The 24,795-nt window shown below is 49.1% G+C and overlaps 8 protein-coding genes across 8 annotated transcripts; 5 read left to right on the forward strand and 3 right to left on the reverse strand.

Moving 5' to 3' along the window:
* Positions 1-1,774: 1,774 nt before the first annotated feature.
* DEU56DRAFT_413196 (pyridoxal phosphate-dependent transferase) lies at positions 1,775-4,372 on the forward strand. The gene is made up of 3 exons (XM_041346103.1): positions 1,775-2,357; positions 2,417-3,100; positions 3,152-4,372. Exons 1-3 carry the CDS (start codon positions 1,839-1,841, stop codon positions 3,971-3,973), a joined length of 2,025 nt encoding a protein of 674 aa, XP_041207381.1. The 5' UTR covers positions 1,775-1,838; the 3' UTR covers positions 3,974-4,372.
* On the forward strand, positions 4,180-6,534 carry DEU56DRAFT_950402 (uncharacterized protein; the record flags this gene model as incomplete). Its single annotated transcript, XM_041359128.1, has 10 exons — positions 4,180-4,654; positions 4,716-4,935; positions 5,002-5,277; positions 5,330-5,571; positions 5,618-5,678; positions 5,729-5,874; positions 5,984-6,161; positions 6,214-6,341; positions 6,392-6,434; positions 6,487-6,534. Exons 1-10 carry the CDS (start codon positions 4,566-4,568, stop codon positions 6,532-6,534), a joined length of 1,431 nt encoding a protein of 476 aa, XP_041207382.1. The 5' UTR covers positions 4,180-4,565.
* A 240-nt stretch (positions 6,535-6,774) lies between these two features.
* Positions 6,775-10,254, reverse strand: DEU56DRAFT_413261 (CHAT domain-containing protein). The gene is made up of 3 exons (XM_041346104.1): positions 10,068-10,254; positions 9,923-10,020; positions 6,775-9,866 (listed from the first exon to the last, which is right to left on the reverse strand). Exons 1-3 carry the CDS (start codon positions 10,144-10,146, stop codon positions 6,906-6,908), a joined length of 3,138 nt encoding a protein of 1,045 aa, XP_041207383.1. The 5' UTR covers positions 10,147-10,254; the 3' UTR covers positions 6,775-6,905.
* Positions 10,255-12,701: 2,447 nt separating this feature from the next.
* Positions 12,702-14,793, forward strand: DEU56DRAFT_902095 (CNDP dipeptidase; the record flags this gene model as incomplete). The annotated part of the gene is made up of 10 exons (XM_041356585.1): positions 12,702-12,811; positions 12,865-13,087; positions 13,140-13,421; positions 13,473-13,714; positions 13,768-13,831; positions 13,886-14,031; positions 14,069-14,291; positions 14,345-14,478; positions 14,528-14,570; positions 14,620-14,793. 10 exons carry the CDS (start codon positions 12,702-12,704, stop codon positions 14,662-14,664), a joined length of 1,512 nt encoding a protein of 503 aa, XP_041207384.1. The 3' UTR covers positions 14,665-14,793.
* DEU56DRAFT_810137 (uncharacterized protein) lies at positions 14,794-15,838 on the reverse strand. The gene is made up of 3 exons (XM_041353495.1): positions 15,688-15,838; positions 15,499-15,629; positions 14,794-15,427 (listed from the first exon to the last, which is right to left on the reverse strand). The coding sequence occupies exons 1-3, from the start codon at positions 15,748-15,750 to the stop codon at positions 14,959-14,961; spliced, it is 663 nt and encodes a 220-aa protein (XP_041207385.1). The 5' UTR covers positions 15,751-15,838; the 3' UTR covers positions 14,794-14,958.
* A 1,093-nt stretch (positions 15,839-16,931) lies between these two features.
* Positions 16,932-20,284, reverse strand: DEU56DRAFT_950406 (SNF2 family N-terminal domain-containing protein). Its single transcript, XM_041359129.1, has 15 exons — positions 20,198-20,284; positions 20,022-20,140; positions 19,523-19,948; positions 19,380-19,469; positions 19,226-19,329; positions 18,940-19,179; positions 18,793-18,889; positions 18,602-18,740; positions 18,305-18,545; positions 18,083-18,251; positions 17,765-18,027; positions 17,600-17,704; positions 17,481-17,545; positions 17,332-17,430; positions 16,932-17,278 (listed from the first exon to the last, which is right to left on the reverse strand). Exons 1-15 carry the CDS (start codon positions 20,273-20,275, stop codon positions 17,141-17,143), a joined length of 2,373 nt encoding a protein of 790 aa, XP_041207386.1. The 5' UTR covers positions 20,276-20,284; the 3' UTR covers positions 16,932-17,140.
* DEU56DRAFT_413276 (HotDog domain-containing protein) lies at positions 20,237-21,233 on the forward strand. Its single transcript, XM_041346105.1, has 3 exons — positions 20,237-20,619; positions 20,675-20,819; positions 20,884-21,233. Exons 1-3 carry the CDS (start codon positions 20,555-20,557, stop codon positions 21,130-21,132), a joined length of 459 nt encoding a protein of 152 aa, XP_041207387.1. The 5' UTR covers positions 20,237-20,554; the 3' UTR covers positions 21,133-21,233.
* A 1,040-nt stretch (positions 21,234-22,273) lies between these two features.
* DEU56DRAFT_757030 (uncharacterized protein) lies at positions 22,274-24,281 on the forward strand (the record flags this gene model as incomplete). Its single annotated transcript, XM_041350085.1, is given in 10 exon segments — positions 22,274-22,331; positions 22,389-22,495; positions 22,592-22,667; positions 22,687-22,718; positions 22,789-22,886; positions 22,971-23,025; positions 23,291-23,425; positions 23,652-23,746; positions 23,882-23,918; positions 24,033-24,281. The coding sequence occupies 10 exon segments, from the start codon at positions 22,274-22,276 to the stop codon at positions 24,279-24,281; spliced, it is 942 nt and encodes a 313-aa protein (XP_041207388.1).
* Between the last annotated feature and the right edge of the window lie 514 nt (positions 24,282-24,795).

Here is a 24,795-nt window from a genome sequence, read left to right on the forward strand (position 1 = left end):
TTTTGCCGTTGGTCTGTTCCGATGCATTTGAATAATTCGCGTCATTTGATATCGTTGCTCTGCGTTCTCCTATTTCCTTGCGCGCACTGCACTCATAATGGCGCTCTGCAGAAAAGAATTTCTGGCGATACGACAGATTCGAATTCATCGCCACTTCAGACAGTGGTGATCTCCGTGTCAATGTATTTATGTTTGGTGCGAATACAGCTTCCACCGAAGAAGATGGTATCTATCTGTTGGACGTGCACGAACGACTATTCTCGACCTCCGCACTGACGGTGACTGACCCCTTTGCTCACGGTCAATTATATACAGCGTTATCGAGAGTAAGGACACGGAGAGACACACTATCCTTATTTACGGAGACGAACGAAGAACAAGATTCTGCAAACATTGTATTTTCCGAGTTGTTATTTTAAACGCAATGCTATTATATACAATGAATCATATATACAATATCAGCCAGATGCGGAGGTCTACTGCAGATTCGTTGTTCCTTCGAGGTCGTACAATGTGCTTTGCCCTGCCTTGTCCTTGCCTGTTGTGCTCTCGCCCAGTCGTGTACTGGACCTGTGGATTACCATAGTGATGCAAAGGTAGCACGAACTATAGATTCTACCTGGATCTTGATTTCCGAACAGAGTCCATGTATCGGGTTTGGTGGCCAAACTCGATGCGTGTGCACGAGCTCATTCAGATTCTGTCATGGCAGAATGAGTTGCTCCTGGGGAAATTTCACTGCGCTTCAGATCAACGATAGTTTGAGAATGAACGTCCTCCACAAAACAAACACACCTCATTGCTCTCTTGCAGCTGCGCGTGTCGTTGAAACTCGAGGTGCCGGTTAACCATGGTTAGCAAATTTGATAGCTTGTTACAATGAAGTTCAGGAGTATCAAATGCAAACAAAGTTTGTGCCAATTCAATTGTAACTCTGATTTCGCGCTTCAAAATTCAAACTTTGCTCGTCTCAGGCTGTCAAACTCGCACGCACGCAACAGGCCACACAAAAATACAGCCTGCAGCCCTGTACATACATTGTCAGCGTGATTGTGTTAGTCTCTCACAGTCAATTCGAGAAGGACGACAGTCGTTCCTTGTGAGATTATGTGCAATGCAGAAAATCGCGTGCATGAAGGGGGATGAGCTCAATGGGTCGAGATATGGATGTCATATACCGAACTAACCGGTCCTTCCTTGAGATCGTACTTATTTTGGATGGGAAAATGAGAGTGCGTACATGCTTACTTGTTCCTGACGAACCAAAGTCAAAAGAAGCACAGGATATTTTTCGATGGTCAGGGGCCACGAGGAACTAAATATATTCCAGACACTCGGGGGTGGCTGTCGAGGAATGGATGCTGATGGTGCGGATGTTGAGTAAACGGGTTTCAATGACTGTTTCAATGACCTGTGATGTTTCAACGACCTGTCTCGGACGTTAAAATGACCTGTGATGCATGTGATGTTTCAATGACCTGCGATTAACTATAACTGCGCACATCGAATGTTCTCGGTCGCCGCGGTGAAGTTGATTTACGCTTAAAGGAACAAGGGGGTCTAGCTCGTCGATGGCTAAGACATTGATGTATGTGCCCAAACGGCACGACGTGATTTGTCTCACTGACAAGGGATTTTTCCCAAGAGTGAGTACTAGCTATGGTTAGTAGAGGGCTTAGGATGTGAATGATAAAGATAGACGAAACAAAGTTCTCACAGGGGCGGGGGCGTGTATATTACTGACATAAGCAAATTTTTATAACAACCCTTTTCGAGTCGTTGACACCGTTTCATCATCGTCCTCATCCTGCGCTTTATTTGTTGAGCAGGACAACAAAATGCCTTCTCCAATGGCGTTAAATCCGCCATCACGTTCTCCATCCATCTTCAAAAAGAAAAAGTCTCTTAACCAGTTGTCGTCAATGACGACCGCAGCGTCCTACCTTTCTGCTGTTCACCAAGCAGACACCCGCGCTCGCAGTCACGACAACTCTTCTGTTGCATCAACCCCTGCACTTTCACTTTCTTCTTCTGTCACAGCTTCATCAGAAGACACCGTTCTTAACGAGGACGATGAGAACAATCCTCTCGCGTACCCCTTTACTCCCCCAACCTCTGAACAGGTCTTCACCACCGTTCACACGGAGTTTGGTCACTGTGCAAACGAGGCATATCGTTGCGTCTCCAAGCATGACTACTCCAAACCTGTGCAAGAGCATGCCATCGAGGAGCCCCCATACTATATCCTCCTCACGACCTATATTAGTTACCTCATTCTCCTCTGTTTTGGCCATATGCGTGACTTCTTCGGAAAGCGTTTTACTAAGTCTTATTTCACCCACCTTATGCCCCATAATGTACGTGTATCCTTTTTCATCTTCAACCCCGCTCTCATCTAATTTCTTTTCTTACCCAGGGTTACGCGCCGTTGAACTCGGATTTTGATTCGTTCTACACCCGTCGGCTCAAGCGTCGCATGGACGACTGCTTTTCCCAGCCTGTCACCGGAGTGGCAGGACGCACTATTGTTATCCTCGACCGGTACTCTACGGATAACAATCACACGCAGATCTACACCGGTGGCAAGTCGCGTGCGCTGAACATTTCATCGTACAACTACCTCGGCTTTGCCCAGGCCCGTGGTGGTTGCGCAGACGCAGTTGAAGAAAGCATACGTCGTTTTGGCATTTCCACCTGTGGTACACGCCTCGAGAGCGGCAGCAGCGAGCTCCATGTGTCTGCTGAAGCTCTTGTTGCACGTTTTGTCGGCATGGAAGACGCGTTGATCAGCTCTATGGGATTCGCTACCAACTCTACTTTCATCCCCGCACTCGTGGGAAAGGGATCCCTTGTCATTTCTGACGAACTGAACCACGCTAGTATCCGTGTTGGTGTGCGTCATAGTGGTGCGCAAGTCCGGATGTTCAAGCACAATGATATGTCAAGCTTCGAATCCCTGCTACGTGAGGTGATCAGCCAGGGTCAGCCCAAGACGCATCGTCCGTGGAAGAAGATTTTAGTCATCGTCGAAGGTTTGTACTCCATGGAGGGAACGCTCGTGAACCTTCCTAGGATTGTTGAACTGAAGCAAAAGTACAAGGTCCGTATTGCAGTCAGCGTGTTGTGTTGCGATGTTGATCCTTTATTCAAGTTCTCCCTCTTTGTTGATGAGGCACATTCAATCGGCGCGCTCGGTCCCAATGGACGCGGAGTCACAGACTATTTTAACATCCCTCCTCGTTCAATTGATGTCTTGATGGGCACTTTCACCAAGTCATTTGGCGCTGCTGGCGGATACATCGCAGGGCCTAAAACCCTCATAGATAGTCTCCGGTTGCATGGCCACTCCGGCCCGTATGCAGAAGCTATGGCGCCCCCCGTTCTCACTCAGGTCGTCTCGTCAATGGCCAGCATCATGGGGGTCGCTCCGGCATCACAGCCGACCAAGTCCGCGCTCACGCTCAGTCCTGCTAGTTCCATCGTCACGCTGAAGGATGGTGCAGAGGAGCTCCCAGGCATGGCACCCGCGAGCATGCTGCCGACATGGATGAACCTTCATCCGTCTCTTGCAGACGGTTCTGAAGCACGTATGCGTATCCGCCGTCTTGCCTTCAACTCGCGGTATCTCCACCAGGGCCTCAAGAAACTCGGTTTTATCACCTACGGGCATCCCTTCAGTCCGATTGTTCCCCTTCTCATCTTCAATCCAGGCAAGATGAGCATGTTCTCGCGCATGATGCGTTCGCGGAGCACACCGATCGTTGTCGTTGTCGTCGCCTACCCCGCTACTCCGCTTGTGGCCAGTAGGGTGCGGTTCTGTGTTAGCGCAGCTCACACAAAGGAGGATATCGATATGGTGCTACGGGCGTGCGATGAGGTGGGCGGCATCCTGGACTTGAAGCACGGACTGGGCGAGCGGTGGGGGATTGATGAGGTCTGCAGGCGCGCAGTGGAGCTTGTTCACTCTGTGTGAACACCTTCATGACTGCCCCCTTTCTTATCACCCTCTTCATGTAAGTTTATATCGACGACGATCCGGCGTACCACGACGAAGCAAGGCAAGATCAGGCTAGACGATGAAAGCGACGAGAAAAATCACATACATACATTAACGAGGATTCTGGATATTGGCCCTTCTTCCTTCAATCAAGTACATACACTACCACACGACTGCGATGTCATTACTTGCGTTCTTTGGCTGATTCTGTTCACAAACATTTTATCCACTTTTTTTCATGCAGATAAATTATTGGTCTTACATTTTCTTTGCTTATTTGTTAGATATACCAATTCGAATGAGAGGGATCCAGGTTGTGCGCGATGATCATGATGGTATCGGTGTAATGAGACGATTAGATGAAGGAAATGATATATAGTCGTTCCTAAATAACTTCAGGCCTAGTGCCACGATGGACAATTGAGCGTGTGTTTCTTTTCCTACGTAGATCCGGAGCCCAGAGCGATATAAGTAGGATCCTTGGGGTGCACACTTCATCTTATCGGCGGTCCAGTGACGTGACTCGGCTAGATCGTAGCACATAACCTCTTCATCAACAACCACAACAATGCCAGCCCCAGCGAGCTTCAGCAATTACATCGACACGCACGCAGAGGCGTTTATCAAGCGTCTAGGCGATGCTGTTGCTATTCAAAGGCAGGTCCCGCAGTTATGTATTATCGACTTTCCACTTTAACTCAAGACTCCATTCATACAGTATCAGCAGCGATGCTCGTCGACGCAAGGACGTCATTGCGATGGGACACTGGCTGAACGGCCAGATGAACCAGCTCGGCGTCGAGACCAAACTAATGGACCTCGGCACGCATGAGATGCAGGGGCAGACGCTACAGCTCCCCCCGGCCATCATCGGCCGCCTGGGGAGCGACCCTTCGAAGAAGACGGTGCTGATATATGGACACTATGACGTGCAGCCTGTGAGTATTCCATAGCAGAGTGGCATTGGAAGCATGGCACTGAACTGCAGAAACTAGGCACTGAAGTCGGACGGATGGAATACGGATCCGTTCACGCTTGTGGTGGACAAAGATTCGGATCGCTTGATCGGCCGTGGCTCGACGGATGATAAGGGCCCGATTTTGGGCTGGTTAAATGTCGTCGAGGCGCATAAGAACCTGGGGATTCCGATGCCTGTGAATGTGCGATTTTGCTTTGAGGGCATGGAGGAGAATGGGAGTGAGGGGCTGGATGAGTGCATCCAGGAGGAGGTGAAGAAGGGTAAGGACGGGTGGTTCGATGGGGTTGATTGCGTGTGCATCGTGCGTGATCTCTGCCTGCCAGTGTGGAGATATGTACTGATACGCGGGACAGAGCGACAATTACTGGTTGAACACCCGGACGCCTGCATTGACGTATGGGCTACGTGGTATTGCATATTTCAGCATCAATGTCACTGGGCCTGGTCAGGATTTGCACTCAGGTTTGTTCGGGAGGACGGTGCACGAGCCCATGACAGATCTAATCAAGCTCATGAGTATGCTTGTGGATCATAACGGCAACATTCTGATTCCTGGTATCGACGACATGGTCCCACCTCATGATGAGGAGGAATTGTGTGTACCCAGACTTTTCATTGGAATCTAGACTTATTTTATATAGGAAGCTTTACGAGAAGATGGACTATTCGATAAATGATATTGAACAGGCTGCTGGTGGAAAGGCAAGTGTTTATCCATTTTGTGATTGTTCGCATCTGACTGGATTGTACAGATTGCCTTGTCATCAGAGAAAACTGTCGTGCTAATGGGCCGGATGCGTCAGCCATCCTTGTCCCTGCACGGTATTCAGGGTGCATTCTCAGATGTCGGCGGTAAAACTGTCATCCCTGCCAAAGTAGGAGGGAAGTTCAGTATTCGGTGAATCTATTCCCTACTTCATTCAACTCCACACGCTGATAGTAACTCTTCTTTTCGCGGCATTGCATTTGTATTCGGTACGACGTCCACGTTTTATTGGTCTTACCAGCCTCGTTCCCCCGCAAACTCCAGAGAAGATCGTACCCCTTGTCAATGCATACCTCGAAGCCGAGTTTGCGAAGTTCAACAGCAAGAACAAGATGGAGGTAGAGTATCAACACGGCGGTAAGCCCTGGGTTGCAGACGTGAAACACTGGAACTTTGAGGCCGCGAAGAAGGCTATTGAGGTGCGTCTGAAGCACTTGTCCTCTTTCACGTTTTGAACCAGCAAGCGTTCAGGCTGTGTATAAGAAAACACCAGACTACACCCGCGAGGGAGGCTCAATCCCTGTGACGCTGACATTTGCGGAGAGCCTGGGCGTAAACGTATTGTTGTTGCCTATGGGCAGAGCAGATGACGGAGCTCAGTACGTGATTCTGTTTCTGACCCCTTTTTACTCATTGACATATTCCCCAGCTCAACCAACGAGAAGCTGGATCGATCGAATTTCATTGAAGGGGTAAGTGGGTTAGTCACGAAGACGTCGGTGATAATTGATGGACCGCTTACAGACAAAGGTATTGGGTACCTACTTGTACGAGGTCGGCGCTACCGCATGATACGAGTAACAGAAGAAGCTTTACAATTGTTGTATTTGGTAAATTTACGCCACATATGTCTACCGTCCCCGTTGCTGAAGTCCTCGGACGTATTGGCCCTGTACTTTGAATGGGCCACACAGGTGTGCGGATTCCAGATTACATGCATTGGTCTAGTATACTCTCCGGTTCTAGTCAACGCCCTATTCGGTTTTCGTAAGGAGCACTAAGCACTTAAGTTCGAGCTCTACGATCTTGGGCCAAGAGGCAAGTTAACGCACCAACAGTATAGGGGTAATTTATAGTACAATAACAACTTGAAGTCCACCGCAGAAAGAGTTCGAGATAATCCAAAACCGTACCACTGATGAAAGTGATACTCCGACATAGAATTATACACCAATATGAATAAAAGCGATTCTCTGCTCGAGCGGCACTGTCTTTGTCACTGCGTAAATAGCCTTGTTGAGTGCCCAGGCCGCCTTTGTACAGTCCATGACACCCTCCTCCAAGTCCTGGAACATAATCTCATAGAAAGCTTCAACAGCATGTTTAACAACAGCGTCATTGACATCCCAAAGAGTGCCAACGACGCTTTTGAACCCCGAAAATTGCAAACCAGCTGCGAGATGAATGACCTCGTCGGTCATCTTGTTGCCACGGGCGGTATGACACGCCGATAAAAATGCGAATTCGGCTTGCGGTGCATTGTTCTCCGTGATGTCAAGCAGCGTGAGAGGTTTATCTCTCATGGCGAAGCGTGAGTTGGAGGGATGTTCGCAGTCCTGCTTGCCGTGGCAAGCGAGGTGCACCCAAGTGTTGCATCGCAGGGCATCGAGTGCACCTGCCCGTGTAGCCTCATCGCTAGAAAGATTGGTGAATTTGATGTTGGGAGGGACGAGTTTATGGACTAGCTCAAGCTCGTCATCTACAGCAGCGAGGACCGTGCCTTGCCCCGCGCCAGGCCGACCTTGTCCGATCACCGCGAAGGACGGAGTGACACGTGTCATCGTCGTTTGTCGAGCTCTGATCAGAGCAGAAAGCGTTGGAGTGTAGGAACAGATGTAGAGATCTTCTAGGCATAGTTCCCGCTCAGAGCCATCTGCCTTCATTCGAAATGGGTTAGCTGCGTGAAGAGGAATGGATGTGAAGGCTGCCGTCGGACACAGCCAAATTCGAGACCAACTCGGCAGTTTCAGATCATGCTGGAGTACGTTGACAATGGGCAGCATGACCTCGTCCCATATCTTGCGCAACAGTGCTATCAGCTCTGTCCTTGGCTCCTTTGGGCCCATGCGAGCCGTGTTCCGTATCGCTTTCGCGAAGTCGCTCTTAAGCACCTCCAGATACGTCAGATCGAGAGACGGGAAGGGAACATGGCGGGGATCCCCTGACGTTGGGACGATGATGGCGTTGCACGAGTAATTGCTGGCAATGAGAATGATAACTGGGCCGTGGCGCGCTGCTACTTGCAAATCTTCATACAACGGTGGGAGCAGGAACCGCGAGAAACCTTGGAGTTTGCGGATTTCAGCCACTACAGCTTCCCATTGCGTCGTAAGTCTCCTGTACGCTATTGCTGCCCGATCAGCAGCAGCCCGGTCTGCACTGCCTGCAGAACTCTGAGCATCAGATATGCACTTGCTGATCTCTGAGAGTTTGTGAGCCAGTGGGAGACTGGTGGACTTGAGGTCGTCCATCGGAGTCCTGAGTCGAGAGGCTAGCGACCAGTGTTGGTCGCGGCCCTGCTCCTCAAGTTCAACCGCTCGTTGCATATCATTACAACGAACGGCGCATGATGCCGCATCCACTGATAGGGATTGTGAACCGTCAAGGATGGTTGCAACATCGCGCCTCAAGGTAATTGAAGATCGCGTCGTCACATAGTTGTCAAAAAGGTCCAGGGATGTTTGGTATGCTTCAAGGGCAGATTCATGTCCATACACTTCTGCTTGGCGAGCCCACTGGATAGCCTCCTTGATGCGTTCTGGAAATCCCTGAGTGGAATGTTTTGACGCGAGTCTGAAGTTGTTCATTGCAAGTGACAAATCAGCAGTGTTGGGTAGAATCCGATGACGAGACAGATAGGCCTCCTTCAGCCATTTGTAGCTGAAATACCGGTCCGGGTGCAGTGGGTGCAAAGCTAACAATGATTGTTGGCAGAGACCAATGGCTTCCTGAACATCTTCGTTCTTCCGTGTTTGATTGAACCGAGAGCAGAGTGCCATGCTCAAATTGAATAGATTTCTATGTCGCTCTGGATGATCATCCTGCTTTAGTAAGCAAAGCGATTTGCGGCACAGGTCGATGGCCTCGTCAAGGTCATCGCTGGCATGCAATTTATCATGTCTGGTTATGAGCGCGGCGGCAAGGTTGTTAAGCCTGGTGTCACGATTTGGACGCCCAGGTGGGCACGCCGCCAGTGCCTTGCGAAAGAGGCCGGTAGCTCTGTTTATGTCATCGATGCCACTGCATTCATGGAAACGGGTGAGGAGGGCGCGCCCCAAACCGTCCAATGACGCATCATGATATTCGTGCCCAACAGGACGCAGGGGTAGCGCTTCTTCGTAGAGAAATATGACCTCATCGAGGTCATGAGATTTGCGTTGGTAATCGAAGCGGCGATTGAGTGATTCGGCCAAGTTTATCAAGTAGGCGACACGGTTAGGGTATTCCTTGGGGCATACAGAAATAATGTCACGACCAAGTTGTATGTTCTGGTCTAAATCATCAATGCTGGCGCATTGTCGAAAGCGTGCTTTTAGTGCCTTTGCAAGCTTGTCGAGGGCGGTGGGATTGTGTTGATTTCCAAAGGGGCAGAGCTCGAGAACGATTAGTCGAAGGCGGATGCCTTCATCGGATGCATCCGTGGGAAGATTGTTGCATGCTCGGATCACATAATCGACACCATTTTTGCCGATCGCGATGCTACGAAGATAGGCGTCGTCGGAACAGAGAGGCAGTAGCTCATGACAGAGATGAGCGGATTTATAAATATCGACGGTGGTGGCGTGGTAGCTGTAGCGCCAAATCAATGCTTCGATGAGATGATAGAGAGAGATGGGACGATCAGGGTGGCCCTGAGGACGCAATGCAAGGGCATCACGGAACAGAGAGGTAGCAATGTAGATGCCCCGAAGATCTTTGTGGATATAGCCTTGGAGGCGGGCCCACGCGAGGTTTGTGAGAGCTGCTGCGTGGTCGGGATGGTCGACTGGACATTGGTCCAGGACCAACTCAAAATGGTTCATAGCATCATCCAGGATATGAACCTCACTCCTGCCCCTCATGTACTCGGATAATCGTGTGTGGCCCGCATCTGTGTCTCGAGCAATCCTGCAGTCATCAACGGACTACAGTTTGGGTTTCATCAGCAAAAGCCAACAGCACAAAGGCTGGTATCACTTACATCAAACATTGCACTGTCGTCGTTTGCGCAAGCTTGCACAGGGGCGGCTTTCAGCGTGAGAGAAGGGCAGACACCTCGAATGGGCGGAAAGGACAGATCTGTGACCAGTGAGGATATGTAGATGAGTGTGAAGCGGATCACTTACCGAAAGGCTCGTCACCATGATCGAGCAGCCCATCCAACGACATTTCAAGCTTTCCAATGAGTTCTCCACGGCCTAACATTCGACCGAGCTCGAAAGATGCCCGAATCTCCACTGATAATTTGGGTGACGCATCTGGTGGTCTGCAAGTCGATTATGAGTACTGGAAAGGCATCCGCAAGTTTGTAGAAGGCTTCACAAGTTCACGGTATCGCCCCACACTACAAAACTGTCGGATGATAAGACTCTGACAGCTGATTTCCAGCATTTCCCCGAGTCGACGTTGATAGACACGTAAATGCCAGCGGGTGTGCGCCCGGAGGGGACTCTGAGTCTTTTTCCACTGACGACTGTGGCAGAGTGTGAGGATCACGAAACAATCACTGAGGTGATATGGAGTGACCGACCTTCAAGTCTGGTAGATCGGCTTTCCGAGCTGCTGGTCATGATGGCAGAAAATGACAAAGAGGAAGAGCTGAATGGTAGGCCTAGACGGAGTATGGATATGGGGATTGTGGGTGAAGTTCAGGTGAGAGATTGAGAAGGGGATTCAGCCTGCTCCATGTATATGTCGATAACTGTTCGGCACCGTAGACGCTTCTAGTGAGTGCCAGACCAAAATATACGAAGTCCAGACTAACGGCAGCGTTCTGTGCTAAAGAGGTGGACATTAATGTCAAGGCCAGTCACGTCAGCGAAAGTAGCGCCAGAGGCTGCTAGTAAACGCTGGCTGAAACAGACATGCGAGTCTCAGAGTGCCCTGTGACATTCATTGCCACTAGGTTATTCGTGACTGTTATCAATTCGAGTCAGACTGCTCATTTAGCACACTATGAGGCAAAACGCAGAATCCATGGTATTTCATAGTGCAAACAATACAAACCGTTGCAGACGACATCGAGTGCACATAAAAGCTGATCCAGCCTATACGAACTGATATCACGGGAGTGGATGATCGAGAGCGTGGTGGAAACAAAAGCAACAGTGTGTGCGAGTACAGCTCGAATGCAAGATGAGAGAGCCTGTTGTACCGTGTGGCAGACAGTGCAACGAACTTGATGAAGAGATATGCGACTGGGAGGAGGAGTCAGAATGGGAAAAGAGGCCTACGACTCGGCGAGCTAGAATGAAAATACCTAATAGATAGGCCTCAGCCTGTTTTGAACGCGGGCCTCGTCGCAAGGAGGTTTTTATTCCACGCCCGGGTGGTGGACGTAAAGATTAAAATTCAGTTCGGTCAACGACTCGGCCTACTACTTGTGACCAAAAGTCACATTTGGCTACCTCTAAAGTCATTTGCAACCATCTGCTAGCAAACTGCTGGCACAAGCTCATGTTAGTGTGATATGTACAGGTAAAACATATGAGAACCTTATTTTCAGGACATGTAAAAGCAAGCCGCAGTGCGCAGGTATATCACATCGCACAAATAATGCGTCTCCCCTTCGTCTGGCAGGTCCTCGCCGTCATTGCTGTCTCATCCATGTCTACCAGTGCGGATGACGATGCATGTAGTCACCTGGTTTGCGAGACATTTGAAGATTGCTGCCTTGGTTATGAATGTCTGTCAATATACATCCCTGGCAGTGTGAGCATGAGCAGTTTTCTTCTCTTTTCATCAAGGATTGACTCCGGTTTCGTAGGAACAAGTTGTAAATGTTTGTCAAGTAGTGGAGTATGAATAGTTTTCTCTGCATCGAAGATTTAACCATGCTGACTGGCCTGGTAGGATCATTTTGTAAACGTTTGCGCAGAATGAGGGAAGCCTGAGTAGCACGTACTGGAGAGGACAATGTGGAGGTATGCATGCATATGCATGAGTGGTTCCGAGTTTTGGTTTGTCATCAGTGTAGCCGTGGGAACTATAAGAAAGTTTAATTCTTCTCCTACCAAACGAAAACCTTGAACCTGGTACACGTATTATTGCTGCTCATGGGCAGAGCACATGACGGTCCTTGACGGATCTTACTACGTGTCTATTCCTTCTATGCTCCTATTTGCTCATTGACGTATTCGCCAGCTTGGCCAATGAGATCGGATCGGTCGAATTTCACTGAAGGGATGGGTGTGTTAATCCCGAGAAGCCATCGATGAATCGATGATAACTGATACGAGTACGAGGTTGGCGCTGCCCCACGATATGAAGCTCCACAATTGCTATATGTGACGGATTACGCCCGTCACTGAATCACTGTAATTCTCGGACGTAATGCATTCGTCGGTACCTTCTTGGATCTGGTCAACGCCCATTCCTGGCTGATCAGTTCGAGTCATGTTTACTGTGTGTTGTTGTAAGGAGCACTACGATCTTGGGTTATGATACAAGGTAAGTACAAGATTTGGTTTCTTGTGTCCAGGCTTCAAATTGGCACGGGGTGTACGTAGAAAACAATACGACATCGTACTAATACAAGATAATACAAAACGCCTATTCTGGATCTCTTCCATGCCCCACGTTGTTCGTGTGCTTACTCCTATATGACACGCAGGAATGATTTGACAACCGCAACGTAATGCGAATGTCTTCGTCTTGGAAGTCGAGACGCGCTAGCCTGTTGTACGGCCATCAGTGGGAAGTATAAGTAGGATGCATGACCACCTCTTGCCATTTCATCTCAATACAACATTCAATACAACATGCCAGCTCCACCCGAATTTCTGAAGTACATAGATGATAACCAGGGGGCGTTCATCAAGCGCCTGACTGATGCCGTGTCTCATAAAAGGCAAGTATCTGCCCTCTATTCGTTCATTCAGCTCGCATCCTTGACCACTACAACTGACCTTGTACCACATGCAGTGTCAGTGGCGACCCCACGCTGCGCAAGGATGTCATTGACATGGGCGAAACATGGCTTCACGGCCAGCTCACAGCCCTTGGGGTTGAGACGAAACTCGTATGGCTCGGTAATGAAGATGTTGATGGCCAGACCCTGCAGCTCCCGCCCCTGGTCATCGGGCGGGTGGGAAGCGACCCAAAGAAAAAAACGGTGCTCGTGTACGGGCATTATGATGTGATGCCCGTGAGTGTCTTCTTATCCATGGACCTTAAAGTGTTCAAGCCACGCTTGCCAGGCAAAAAAATCGGATGGGTGGACCACCGAGGACCCATTTGAACTTACGGTCCGCGACGAGCGCATGATCGGGCGTGGCGCGACAGACGACAAGGGCCCGGTTGTGGGTTGGTTAAATGTCTTGGAGGCGCACCAGGCACTTCCGCTTACCCTGCCCGTCAATGTACGCTTCTGCTTTGAAGGAATGGAGGAAAGTGGGAGTACCGGCCTCGACAAATTCATCGAAGAAGAGGCGAATAAGGGCAAAGAAGGATGGTTTGATGGTGTTTCTTATGTTTGCATCGTACGTACCACTCATCGGAGGCGTTTTGGTGTGCTGACGGTGGTCAGATAGACTGACAACTACTGGCTGAACACTCGTAAACCCGCACTGACTTTCGGCATCAGAGGCACAGCCTATTTTAGTATTAACATCAGTGGTCCAGCAACGGATCTACACTCTGGGCTGTTCGGAAGGATGGTGCACGAGCCCATGACCGACATGGTCAAGCTATTGAGCAAGCTCGTCGAGACTAATGGTATAATCACTGTTCCGGGTGTGGAAGAGACGGTGAATCCAGTGGCTCCCGAAGAGAGGTTCTTACGGCTTATAGACGGCATTGCTGGCCTACTAAAACCTACGTCCACAGGGAAGAGTATGAGAAAATGGACTATACAGTGCAGGACCTTCGTGACGCTGTTGGTGGAAAAGCGGTGCATTTCAATTCTTTTTGATCATACCTGCAGTTAATATATTACGATTTTCAGATCGAACTATCCGAGGACCATACTCAACTTGTCATGAATCGCATGCGTTTTCCATCACTTTCTATTCATGGAATTAAGGGGGCGTTCGACGGAGATGGCTCCAAGACAGTTATCCCTGCGGCAATAAAGGGAAGGTTTAGTCTTCGGTATGTGCTCATTTTTTTCCCTTGTCCAATTTTCTAGATTACAACGTGCTGACCGTCCGATCCTGGCCAAATTATGCAGCCTTGTGGAACCTCAGACCACAGACATCATCAAAACGCTTGTCACCAACTTCCTCAATGAAGAATTCAAGAAACTCAACTCCAAGAACACGATGGAGGTTGAATACGTTGGTGGTGCCCTGCCGTGGGTCGCCACTAACAAACATGATTTGAATTTCAAGGCCGCACATAGGGCAACAGAGGTACATTCTGTTTTCGGGGTGATTTGGATGACTGATTGTCGAAAAATCCACAGGCAGTATATCGGCAGGCTCCAGACTACACACGTGAAGGTGGGTCGATTGGAGTTGCCCTCACCTTTCAGGAGGAACTGGGGGAGGATACGAGCGTGATGTTACTACCCATGGGACGATCTGATGACGGTGCCCAGTATGTCCTTCCGTCGTCCCGGGCTTCGCTCGCTCTAACACCCGTATAGTTCCACGGATGAGAAACTGGACAAAGACAACTTCTTCAAAGGGGTGAGTTTCCTCGAATAAATATTCATGCCTTTCCACTGATATCACGAAGACTAAGCTGTTCGGTACTTATCTCTACGAACTTGCTGCTGCCTAAATGTGGTCAGATCAGGAGGGTCGGAATGGCGAACAGATGTAATGTATGCAGTCAAGTCATTCGAGTCTGAAAGGTATTGAGGCTCTATATGTTGTTGTCTACACCTGCGGTATATGAGAAGTCCGAGCTTGAAAGAATTGGTGCATACAGTGTAGTTGACATGTGGTGAGTCGGCGCAAAAAAGCTCCCCGGCTCAAATGTGAGTTGCATCAAGTTGGGGCTGGACGTGTACAACACAATGTTACAACAATCAATAAAACAGCAAAAACCTATCTGAAAAACATGGGGCAGGAATCAACTCGAAGTCCGTGGTAACACACTCGAAGATGCGCTGTTCTGGTTCTTCCCATTCCTCCTGTCACGAAATCCCTTTGGAGGGGAGTCATCGGTCCGACCCACCTCTGTTTCCACATCTGACGGGCCTGTAGGAGTACGCAGTACCGCAGACGCCGCAGATCTAGCATCTGATCCCTTGCCACTACCATCCCTCATCCCACGTTGGCTTTCCTGGTCATCGCCACCACGCTCGATCGTAGTTCCAAATATTCGGTTACGAGCTTCTTGATACTGAGCCTCACGCTCAGCAAGAGTGTTGCGCGTCTGCGAAGAGAGCGAAGTGGCGGAATTTGAGGCTGATTGGGAGGGAGACGGCCGTTTCAGGATGCGCATAGTCGGTTGGAAGGCAGCTGGGGGAGGGGGGACGACACATGTCCCGGTGCTTGAGGGGGAGATGATCAGTTCTGGCATGGGTGCTTTGTTATTTCTGCAATGTGCATAGTGATGACAGAGGAGTTAGCGCTGGGGCTGACGGCTGAAGGAGAACGGTAGACTCACGCGTCTTCCCAGACTTTGGCGCTATCTTCTTCCTCATCTTCATCGTTATCCCAGTCGTCTGGGACGACTTGTTGGGCCTTCCGGGATTTAGTTGCGGCGCTTGGTGGGTACGAGCTCAGGCTAGTGTAATCCTGGAAGAGAGTCCCCGTCAGGTTTCGTGGTCACCCGCTATTAAACATCATTACTTGCACTGGGCTGGTCCCATACGTCTGCAGATGTGGATCCCTGAGAGCTGGTATCGATCATGTTCATCTAGCCTTCTAGGCTTCAACTCAAGCCTATCACGAAGCGTCTATGATAGCCCAGATCACTATCGGTCACGGTGGCTCTGCAAGCCTGAGGCTCCGCTAAGCTAAGAATAGCAATATTTGGCTCAATTAAATTTAAGCACGTGACTACTGGCCAACGCCACAGACCCGGTTGTGCTCCGACACAAATACAGTCTCCACAGAACAATCAGCGTCTGCTCGCAGACCGGAGATATTGGTCTGGCTACAAATATTCCCAATCTCGAAAGGAAGTTTGTACATACCGATTCATCGGTTTAATTCATTGCCTATGAGATTGCTGATATCAATGCCTTGCAGTAGGGGCGGCAACGTCAGCTAACGAGAAATGACAATAGTATGAAGAGACGATAACAGAACACCGTAATTCCGCGGTGATTTAGTAGTTCCATTAGCCAACAGGAACGGGATCACCTTTGTATGGGCGGACTTCCAGAGCCACAGTTCCAGTTATACACCTGTATTGCGAGGAACAACGATGGCCGATGATTGAATAAATGCACTTACCGCACCTTACATGCAGCCTTCATGAAATGATCGCCCCAGCGCAGCATAGACATAATCCAAATCAATTCCGATTCCGATCTGCCGAAAGTTCACAAAGCCCAATAATGGCTTTGCCAACAACTGCTCCGTTGTTCCCACTCTCACGTAAGTTGCATGCTCTCCGTCAACAGCTGTACAACGAACGGTCCCTGAAGACGGGACAAGAACATGACAATCTGAAGTTGTCACAGTGTCTAGAGGATAACCGAACTCGGGGTCAGCAAGCCGCGAATGACATTTAGAGCTCATGCCAGTTCCCGGCCTTTTTTGCTAGACTGAGGAAGGACCTTTGTGACAGGAAGACCAATCTGTCCCTCCAATTCGATTGTAGAGAGATGAAGAGATTGATGAAGCCGAAGAGAGACCACCCAGAATTACCCTGAGTCACTATTTCGTTCTGGTGCAGGGTCAGTCAACGATACCATAAATAACCCCGCCTCAGCACGAAATAGTCCATAAAGCGTCCCGGGCCTAGAATCCATCGATAAAGATATAGGTAAGTCGCAGCATCAAAGGAATGTAGGCGTACCTAAGATATCTCCCCCAGACAAATGAACGGAGGAGTAGGCGAGATTGGGGATGAATCAGACCAAATATTACGAGACAGGGCGAATAATACCAAATATTACGAGACAGGGCGAATAATACCACGTGACTGAAAATCAACACCAGAAAAAGAAAATCAGATATTTTGATGAAACGCAACTACGATATGTTATGTAGATCGAGATTCGCGACAACAGCAACAGAGCAACACAAACTCACAAAACCAAGACCAAGACATCAACGTGTCCAGCACGCACATCCGATCATTCCTCATCATCATCATCATCATGGTGCGCCCCAGGCCTGAACAAGGCCAACAGATCATCCATGCCGAGTTTCATGTTCTTCATCTTCTCTCCACTCAACGCCGCTTTCGTAAGCTCACGTTTCTTCTCTTGAAGCTGTACGGCCATCGCTCAGGTATAACATAAACCGCGAATATCAAATGGCTTACCTCAAGGATCCGCGTTTCGACAGTCTCGGGAATAGTGAGCTTGAAGATATTGACGTCACGTTTTTGCCCGTAGCGATGGGCGCGATCGAATGCTTGGTCCTATGTCTACGTTCAATTCTGAGTTCAAAAAAGCTAAGCTTGTGACGGACCTCGAGCGCAGGGTTCCACCACATGTCGACAAGTATCACGTTGTTGCAGCAGGTCAAGTTCAACCCTGGAGCGCAAAGGTTAGGGACTCGCTATTCACCGTGAGTTTGAGAGTACGTACCAGTACTTCCGGCCTTGAATGAAATCAGGATACAACGCGTGCTCTTGCTGCTTCGGATTTTCTCTAGCGATGCCTCACGTTTATCCTTGGTCATGCTTCCATCATCTAGTTGCGCCGTCGTAGAGAATCAGAAACGCCAAAACACAATAAACCCAAAAGACATACATCGCGCATATTTGATCCCCTCTGCAGTCAAGAAGGGCTCAATGAGATTCAGCATGCTGGTGAACTGAGAAAATATGATCGTTTTTTCAGCACTCTCGCTCCTTTCATCAATGTCCCGAAGAATTTCAAGCAACTTGCGAATCTTCGCCGAATCTGGAGGTAGGTTGGGATCACGAGCGGTTGGTGCAGCCACAGACCTGCGTCGGGCCTTTGCAGCAATTGGTTCACAGTCGGGACAGTGTTCTGAGTCAGAAGAGTCAAGGCTGCAAAACAAAGATGAGTTAGGATTCATACTGTACGTCAGCGGAAGCAACATACTTTGTCTGACATAGCTGGCATTTCTTGCCGTTCGAGACGCCCATCTGTCCTAAAAGCGCCGCAAGCTCGTCGGCATCTTCATCAGCTTCGTCATTCTTAGCGGGGCGAGGCTCGGCGGCCTCGTTGTCGATGCGGTAGTCTTTGTATACGAGGGAAGGATGGTTGCAAGCTAGTGATTCCGGATTAGCATGTGATGCAAAATTAGTATACAAATCAACCCACCCTGCCTTAGTCTCAGAAGCATAAGCAACACGTGGGTATAATTCTTGGACGCTTCGTTAGCCTGAACAAGTTTGTCGAGTTCATTGGTCATGCGTTGTGAGAGCGTATTGTAAAATGCTTGCTCGTCTGAATCGAATTTGCATTGAACGACAGACAAATGGCGTGCCGGGAGGGATATGATAGGTTTTCCATTAAGAACGAAATCCTTGGTGCGTCGAAGCATGATGGATTGGAGAACGACCTACACAAGATGCCGAGTTGTAGGGCAGTTAACTCAATAAACATAAAAGGACGCACATGAAGTCGCTTAAGGGCTCGTACGGGTCGCCCAGCCTTGATAGGCTGAGCAATTTGTTCGTTGAAGTTTTGCCAGTCGTTTAGCGGACGCACACGGAGAAATTTGAGAAGAGAGAACAGTTCATCCACTGTATTTTGCCTGAAAAGAAAGTTGTAAAACTGCCTTTGCATAATGCGAGCTTTGGACGCACATCGGTGTGCCTGTAAGACACCAGCGAAACTTTCCCTCGAGTTCGCAGCATGCAATAGCCGCTTTCGTGTTCCTGTTCTTGATGTTGTGCGCTTCATCTTTGTGTGCATGTTAGATCATTATTCCGCCAACTCAGGTGGTGACGCACCAAGGACAATTCTAAACCATTTCACGCGGAATAATGCGTCCTTGCCTTTTGCCCTTCCAGGTTTCTTCTTCGTGACGACATCGTCAGAATCGGAGCCCGAATCTGATTGGGATGATGCTTTCTTGGATTTTGACTTGGACTTTGATTCATCCTTTGCAGGAGGTGCAAAGGTCGCGTATTCAGAGGCGACAATGGAATACGAGGTAACCACAACGTGTGCAGCCTTAAGTTTCAGAGGGTCTGTGCTGCATTTAATCGGATGCCATTTAGAGCATAAGAGACAAACCTGTGGTACGGCTTTGGCCGTGGTGCTCAATTACACGTAATCCCACAGCCATCTTCGTGATCTCGGAGGCCCATTGAGAGACGAGTGCAACTGGACAAACAACCCTGGAAATCATGAATTTAAAAAACGAAATATCGAGGAAAATTGAACCTACAAGGTTGTGGCAGCCCAACCATCTGCTTTGTCAGATTTTTTGGCACGACCATCGACGATTCGCGTAAGGGTCTGGATGGTTTTGCCAAGACTACGCCAAAAAGCTTAACTGCATGCGAATAAGAGCAGTATCGACAGGCTTACCCCATATCGTCTGCAAGTATTCCACCCCTCTTCTTATCTGTTTCTTTATCACGCATCCAAGCGCGACCAAGGACCTGATGAGGGAGAAGTGTGATACCATCTTGGAAGCCCTCCACAATGGCTTCCTCCATGTTGATCTCAACGTCATCGGGAGTGATACTGTCCTCTACGAGAGCGCGCAATGCCTTTTCGGTCTCGGTAGCGGACATCCGAGGCTCATAGACGTATGCTTGATGGGCCGCATCTATCGTCGGGTTGGAAGGCCCCGGAAGAATATCACGGTTCGAAGGGACGTGAATAGGTGCTGGGACTTGTGTGCGCTGTGGGGGAGGCTTTGGAAGGGCCTGTTTCAAGGCGTCCATGACGAAGTTGTTAGGAGCAGTTGGTGGGGGTTGAGCTGAGGATTGCGACTGGGTACTAGGAGGTCTATTTAATAGAATCGCCAAGAGTTTAGTGAGTCACACGCCACATAGGAGGGTGGAGGAAATCGAGTACGTACATGTCTTCGTTTTCTTCGTCGGAAGAAATTACGATTGTCGTTCGGCCTCTGTGTCGAGCTGCCGGTGTCACCGTTGATGCTGCCGAAGATGTCGAAGAGCTTGAGGAGCTTGAAATTGACTAAGCGATATCCTGGTAAGTTGAGAAATAAAGTTGAACATGAGGACGTACGATTACGCTTGGCGTTTCGGAGGTCTTTCCATTGGTTGGTCCAGGTTTCTTGAACTCTGGGTATAAACTAGGGTCATATGCCATCTGTTTGCGACTGTAATGGTTGCTCAGGTATTATTCAGATTCTAAGAAACGGAACATACAGGCGTTCCATAGCTGTAGGCTGCTGGGGTATGAATTAGGTGAAGGTGGTTGATGATCGCGGTTGAAGAAGACGTATAATTAACCAACGGCGAACGCGTCGTAATTGAACGTCACGTGGTCGTTTGCATTACTTACTCCATTCACACTCTTCAACTTTGCTCGAATTCGCATCTGTGTGTGACTCGCAATCGAGTCAGGAATTGGTGGAGTCAGATTGCCATGAGCTCACATCGCGCGCACACGCGTTCCGATTACCTTTTCTTCCTCTCCTACCGAACTCGCTGGTGCAGTCCACTCCTCCCACATCTCACATACCGGTGAAACTTACCCCATCCCAAGGACCGACAACGACCAGTACTCACACGTCAACAATTCTATATACTACCACCTCTTTGATTCTGTAGTGAACACTTTTCTCATCCAACAATGTGGACTCACCTCTGACTCTGCCCAAATCGGATTGGTGGTCTCATCCCATTGTCAGGTAAGTACTAGTGTCAAGCGGCTCTCCGCCTCGATCGGACACTAACAACAGGCTCCGGCCATAGTTTTTCTCTCCCCTGTCATTTCCTCAGGTTCTGGACCTCGGTCTTCGGGTAGTGAAGCTTGGTTCAAGTTCCGTGACGTACGAGGTCGCGGTGTTTGAGGAGGGAAAAGATGTACCCGCAGCTGTTGGGGGTTATACCCATGTCTTTGTTGAACGGGGGTCTAGAAAGAGTGCCCCCATGGCTGAGCCTCTACGGGAGGGTCTTTCAGGCCTGTTGTCAACAAATGAGAGCTTGGGATCTAGGCTTTGAAGTCGTGAATCGTCTTGGAGTCCTTAGAGCTCACAAATGAACGAGCAGCCTGTGTCCCCGTGCTATGACAAGCACGCTTGCCCGATTCCTCAGTATGACAACTAGTCGACCTCTGCACTTTCAAGAGCAAGTAGTACACAGTACGTGTGGGTTCCTTGTTCTCGCGTCCATGACCATCTAGATCTCCGTAACGCCATATCCCATGATTTCGGAAGGGCGATATATACAATCTTCCTGTGCGAACGCTAAATATATGCAATTCCCCTGTTCCTGTTCTACGTTATCTTGTATGAATGCCGTAGCTTTCAACATCAAGCGATATCAAGCCCTGGATCTGTTCCGAAAGTTAATACGAACTTCATCTCAACCAAGGTTCCCTGATCACTGGTATTTAAATCTGTATGCGACATGTCTCACAGACGGTACAAGATGGACTATGGTCTCACCTTCCTCCAACATTCCGTATTAAAAAACAAACTACTTATATGTACTTGGTCTAGGATGAATAGCACACTGTTGACAAGATTAGCTGCGCAGCGGAAATCACCTGTATAATACATATTGATGAACACGAGATGAACCCGAAGTCATGTCTTTGACTTGTGCAATGATATCGTGATTTGATGTGATTCTCATGCACCCCCACCGTGTTGCTGCACTGGCAAAAATGCGCGGAAAGGCTGTTTGAGGCATTCGCAACGCCTGCGAGTGAGTGATACTGTCAACCGCTGTCATAATCAAGAAGGAACGACTGTCTTCCTCCTATATAGTCTGGCTAGGCCTATGGGAGACTAATCCGCTGTCGAATTTAAACCATCAAAGTTTCCTGTCGTAGCTTCTCGCGTCATATGTATCTATGACAGCCGGATCCTTGAGCAGCTACAGCTCAATGCCAATTGTGCCTAGAATCTGCCGCAAGGTGGAGGGCTCTCAGCATTTTACCGTTTGACATCAAAGTTAGTCTGAGTAGACCAACCTGCTAAGGTCAAAAATCACGCGGCGTGACATGTTCTAGCCATTTTGTGACAGGTGGTGACACGCTGCTCATCGTTGACAACGGCGGCGACAGAATTACATACACAGCATAGCATCTCAATAAATGCTAGTATGTGTGAAGGTGTCTGTCAGGGACGTACCGAGCATGTGCCACTTGTGCTACCCCAGGGATTGTGGCTCGTACTTTGAACATGCGGATGTTGGTGAGCATGAGGGTTCGTGCTCGATGGCATGATCACTTTTTTCTTTACACAAATTAGATCTAGCAGCCGCATTGCCCACTCCCTACATGCAGGAACATTCAGACCTGTCAACTGTTCAGTTTCATCATCCAGCTCTACGCTCCCTCTTCACACCAATGTACCTGGTCCGTCGAACCTAAGGTTTCCTCGGGCCGAGTCATCCGCCTTTGCCCGACCATGCACCGCACGACTTTCGTTTTGACACTCACCATTTCGTGCAGCGGCTTGAGCGCGAGGTGTTCAACTGTACACAGGCGGAAGGCATAATGTGTGCCATGGCAGATGTCATCGATGAGAGTATACGGAGTATGACGAGCAAAGATGTTCGCGAAAGCTGAGCAGGAGAAGGTGAGTGCCACCATTGAGTGACTGTGTAAGGATAACTCGACCGCTAATTACCGACCGATGCTTGAATCAGGATAAGGCGTATGCTGTCGTCCTCATGCCACCCGTCATGCATCTTAATACATCATGTCTCGTCGATGCGAAAAGTAAAGCTCTTCGCACCCGAGGAAGGTGGGCGCCCTCTGTGTCTTCTTGTTGCCTTTGTATTAGCTCCTCGGCACATCTCTCTACGTTATCATTTGGCCTTTGCACTAGCTCGTCGGAGTGGCACCCAAGACACGTGGATACATCCCTGAGGCATACGTTATCGGTATGCCTTTGTACTCGGTTTCTGGTACCCTGTTATCACTCGGGCGTTACTCGGTTTCTTTGAGAAACTTCAAACCCTGAGTAAACAAAGTCCGAACACCCTCACGACATTCACAACCAAAAGATCCCAGACTCCGTTCGACATCTTCGCTCCAGCATAATGTTGTAGTATGAAGATATATGGCGTGCGTGTCCGGCCACTACGAACGGCAACGAGCAGGCCCATCGCAATGTCAACCGTGACGGCATAAATTTGACGCTTCTAGGTGGCATCACGAGAGGACGAGCCTTTGACGACCGAGCGGCACAGAGCGTTGACGTTCACACGTCACTGGGTATTGACACTCGTGATCGTGATTCTACTCATGCCTACCGTGCATCGAGAAGTATCACTCGTCAAGGTATATATGATTCTCACTCATGTCATTCAGTTTTTTAAAAGCGATTTAGCCCTATCGCAGCGCCGCCACGTCACTCAAATTCCATTGGCGCAACCCGCAGGCAATGGACACCAACACTACGATTATCAACATCACGCCATGCCGCATCATGATGCCCTGCAGCAACCAGCGCCCCGAAGAACCATACCGTTAACACCAGTACCATCATCTCATGAATGCCCTTCAGCCAGACATCAGAGGAGTACCAGAGCCGTGTCTGTGGCCGCAGCATACTGTACACAACTATATCTCTGCACTCGTGACTAGCGAGTTCGACGACTCGTTAGTTCCACTTCACCTCACCTGTGTTCCCGTCTCGCAGTTCAGTACTTTAGAAGGCGCACTTTATGGATGATTAGCCCTAGCTTCGAGGATTATCATTTGGATTGTATACATATATTTAGAGAATTTAAACAGGCCTCGCGGTTGTGCGCCCGGTTTATTACAGGAGAGAGTAAGTGTAGTACAGATTCACTTGACGCCACGACCAACGAGACCCGCGTAATGGAGTCGATTACAGTAGATGAAAGCACCGATACACAATGGAGTTTGAATGATGTAGATGTAGACTGTGGGGGACTCTATGTATGAGTCTAAGCTGCGCGTATGCCTTGAGCGAGCGTGCCGGAGTGTAGAGGAAGGAAATGATTGCGAGACGGTGGATGGAAAAGATGACGACGCGAAATTGACGACGAAAACGACGGCACCTGGCATGGTTAACCAGCCCTCTGTGGCTTCTCTCGTCTATTCGTTTGATCGGTATGCTGCACGGTATGAGGCGATGGTGTCGGTCACGACGGCGCGATACGGACAATGAAAAAGAGGACGACGACGACGAGAACCAAAGCCGACAAAAAAAAACGATCCTCACCTAACCCCCAAAGTAAAGCACCAGGCAGTTATGCGCCCGGTTCATTACACATCTATTTTAGCTAGTAGCTCATATCATTTCACAACATCACAACTTCACAGAATTTCTAAAACGTGCAGTATCTTTACCTATTGTCATTGCCGACATTTTCCGTGTGTATTTCACCATTCTTCGTGCATTAAATTATTCACTTCACACGGCGGAAATCCTAGCTGCAGGTTATAGAGAAGCACGATCACAATGTCGATAATCTGATAACGACCGGTTGGTTGCGGGTATATAGAGAGGCCGAAATAGCGACTCCGGGAAGAGCTTACACGTACTCAGGCTGGCATTTTAATTTGGAAAAGGGGCGGACGCGGGATGAGAGCTGTAGGCAGGATCTCAAGGGAGAATCGAACAGGAGATTGCGAACTTGAGGACGACGAATCATTCAGCAGTCGAAGGTGGTGGGTTCTGA

The sequence above is a fragment of the Suillus clintonianus genome (genome assembly GCF_016758775.1).
Source record: "Suillus clintonianus strain FC179 chromosome Unknown DEU56scaffold_46, whole genome shotgun sequence".
NCBI classification, from domain to species: Eukaryota; Fungi; Basidiomycota; class Agaricomycetes; order Boletales; family Suillaceae; genus Suillus; species Suillus clintonianus.

What these genes read in the sequence shown, in the direction of transcription:
- DEU56DRAFT_413196 (XM_041346103.1), top strand. Translation starts at nt 1,839, where the DNA reads ATGCCTTCTCCAATGGCGTTAAATCCGCCATCACGTTCTCCATCCATC. An exon ending in CCCACCTTATGCCCCATAAT is followed by an intron (nt 2,358 to 2,416) that starts GTACGTGTATCC and finishes TTTCTTACCCAG; the next exon opens with GGTTACGCGCCGTTGAACTC. An exon ending in AACTGAAGCAAAAGTACAAG is followed by an intron (nt 3,101 to 3,151) that starts GTCCGTATTGCA and finishes CCTTTATTCAAG; the next exon opens with TTCTCCCTCTTTGTTGATGA.
- DEU56DRAFT_413261 (XM_041346104.1), bottom strand. Translation starts at nt 10,146, where the DNA reads ATGTTAGGCCGTGGAGAACTCATTGGAAAGCTTGAAATGTCGTTGGAT. An exon ending in TCATGGTGACGAGCCTTTCG is followed by an intron (nt 10,021 to 10,067) that starts GTAAGTGATCCG and finishes CACTGGTCACAG; the next exon opens with ATCTGTCCTTTCCGCCCATT. An exon ending in ACGACAGTGCAATGTTTGAT is followed by an intron (nt 9,867 to 9,922) that starts GTAAGTGATACC and finishes CCCAAACTGTAG; the next exon opens with TCCGTTGATGACTGCAGGAT.
- DEU56DRAFT_810137 (XM_041353495.1), bottom strand. Translation starts at nt 15,750, where the DNA reads ATGAACATGATCGATACCAGCTCTCAGGGATCCACATCTGCAGACGTA. An exon ending in ACGTATGGGACCAGCCCAGT is followed by an intron (nt 15,630 to 15,687) that starts GCAAGTAATGAT and finishes ACTCTCTTCCAG; the next exon opens with GATTACACTAGCCTGAGCTC. An exon ending in GCCAAAGTCTGGGAAGACGC is followed by an intron (nt 15,428 to 15,498) that starts GTGAGTCTACCG and finishes TGCACATTGCAG; the next exon opens with AAATAACAAAGCACCCATGC.
- DEU56DRAFT_950406 (XM_041359129.1), bottom strand. Translation starts at nt 20,275, where the DNA reads ATGGCATATGACCCTAGTTTATACCCAGAGTTCAAGAAACCTGGACCA. An exon ending in GAGCCCTTAAGCGACTTCAT is followed by an intron (nt 18,546 to 18,601) that starts GTGCGTCCTTTT and finishes CATCTTGTGTAG; the next exon opens with GTCGTTCTCCAATCCATCAT. An exon ending in ATTCAAGGCCGGAAGTACTG is followed by an intron (nt 17,546 to 17,599) that starts GTACGTACTCTC and finishes TTTGCGCTCCAG; the next exon opens with GGTTGAACTTGACCTGCTGC.
- DEU56DRAFT_413276 (XM_041346105.1), top strand. Translation starts at nt 20,555, where the DNA reads ATGAGCTCACATCGCGCGCACACGCGTTCCGATTACCTTTTCTTCCTC. An exon ending in CTCTCCTACCGAACTCGCTG is followed by an intron (nt 20,620 to 20,674) that starts GTGCAGTCCACT and finishes CCCCATCCCAAG; the next exon opens with GACCGACAACGACCAGTACT. An exon ending in TGGTCTCATCCCATTGTCAG is followed by an intron (nt 20,820 to 20,883) that starts GTAAGTACTAGT and finishes CTCCGGCCATAG; the next exon opens with TTTTTCTCTCCCCTGTCATT.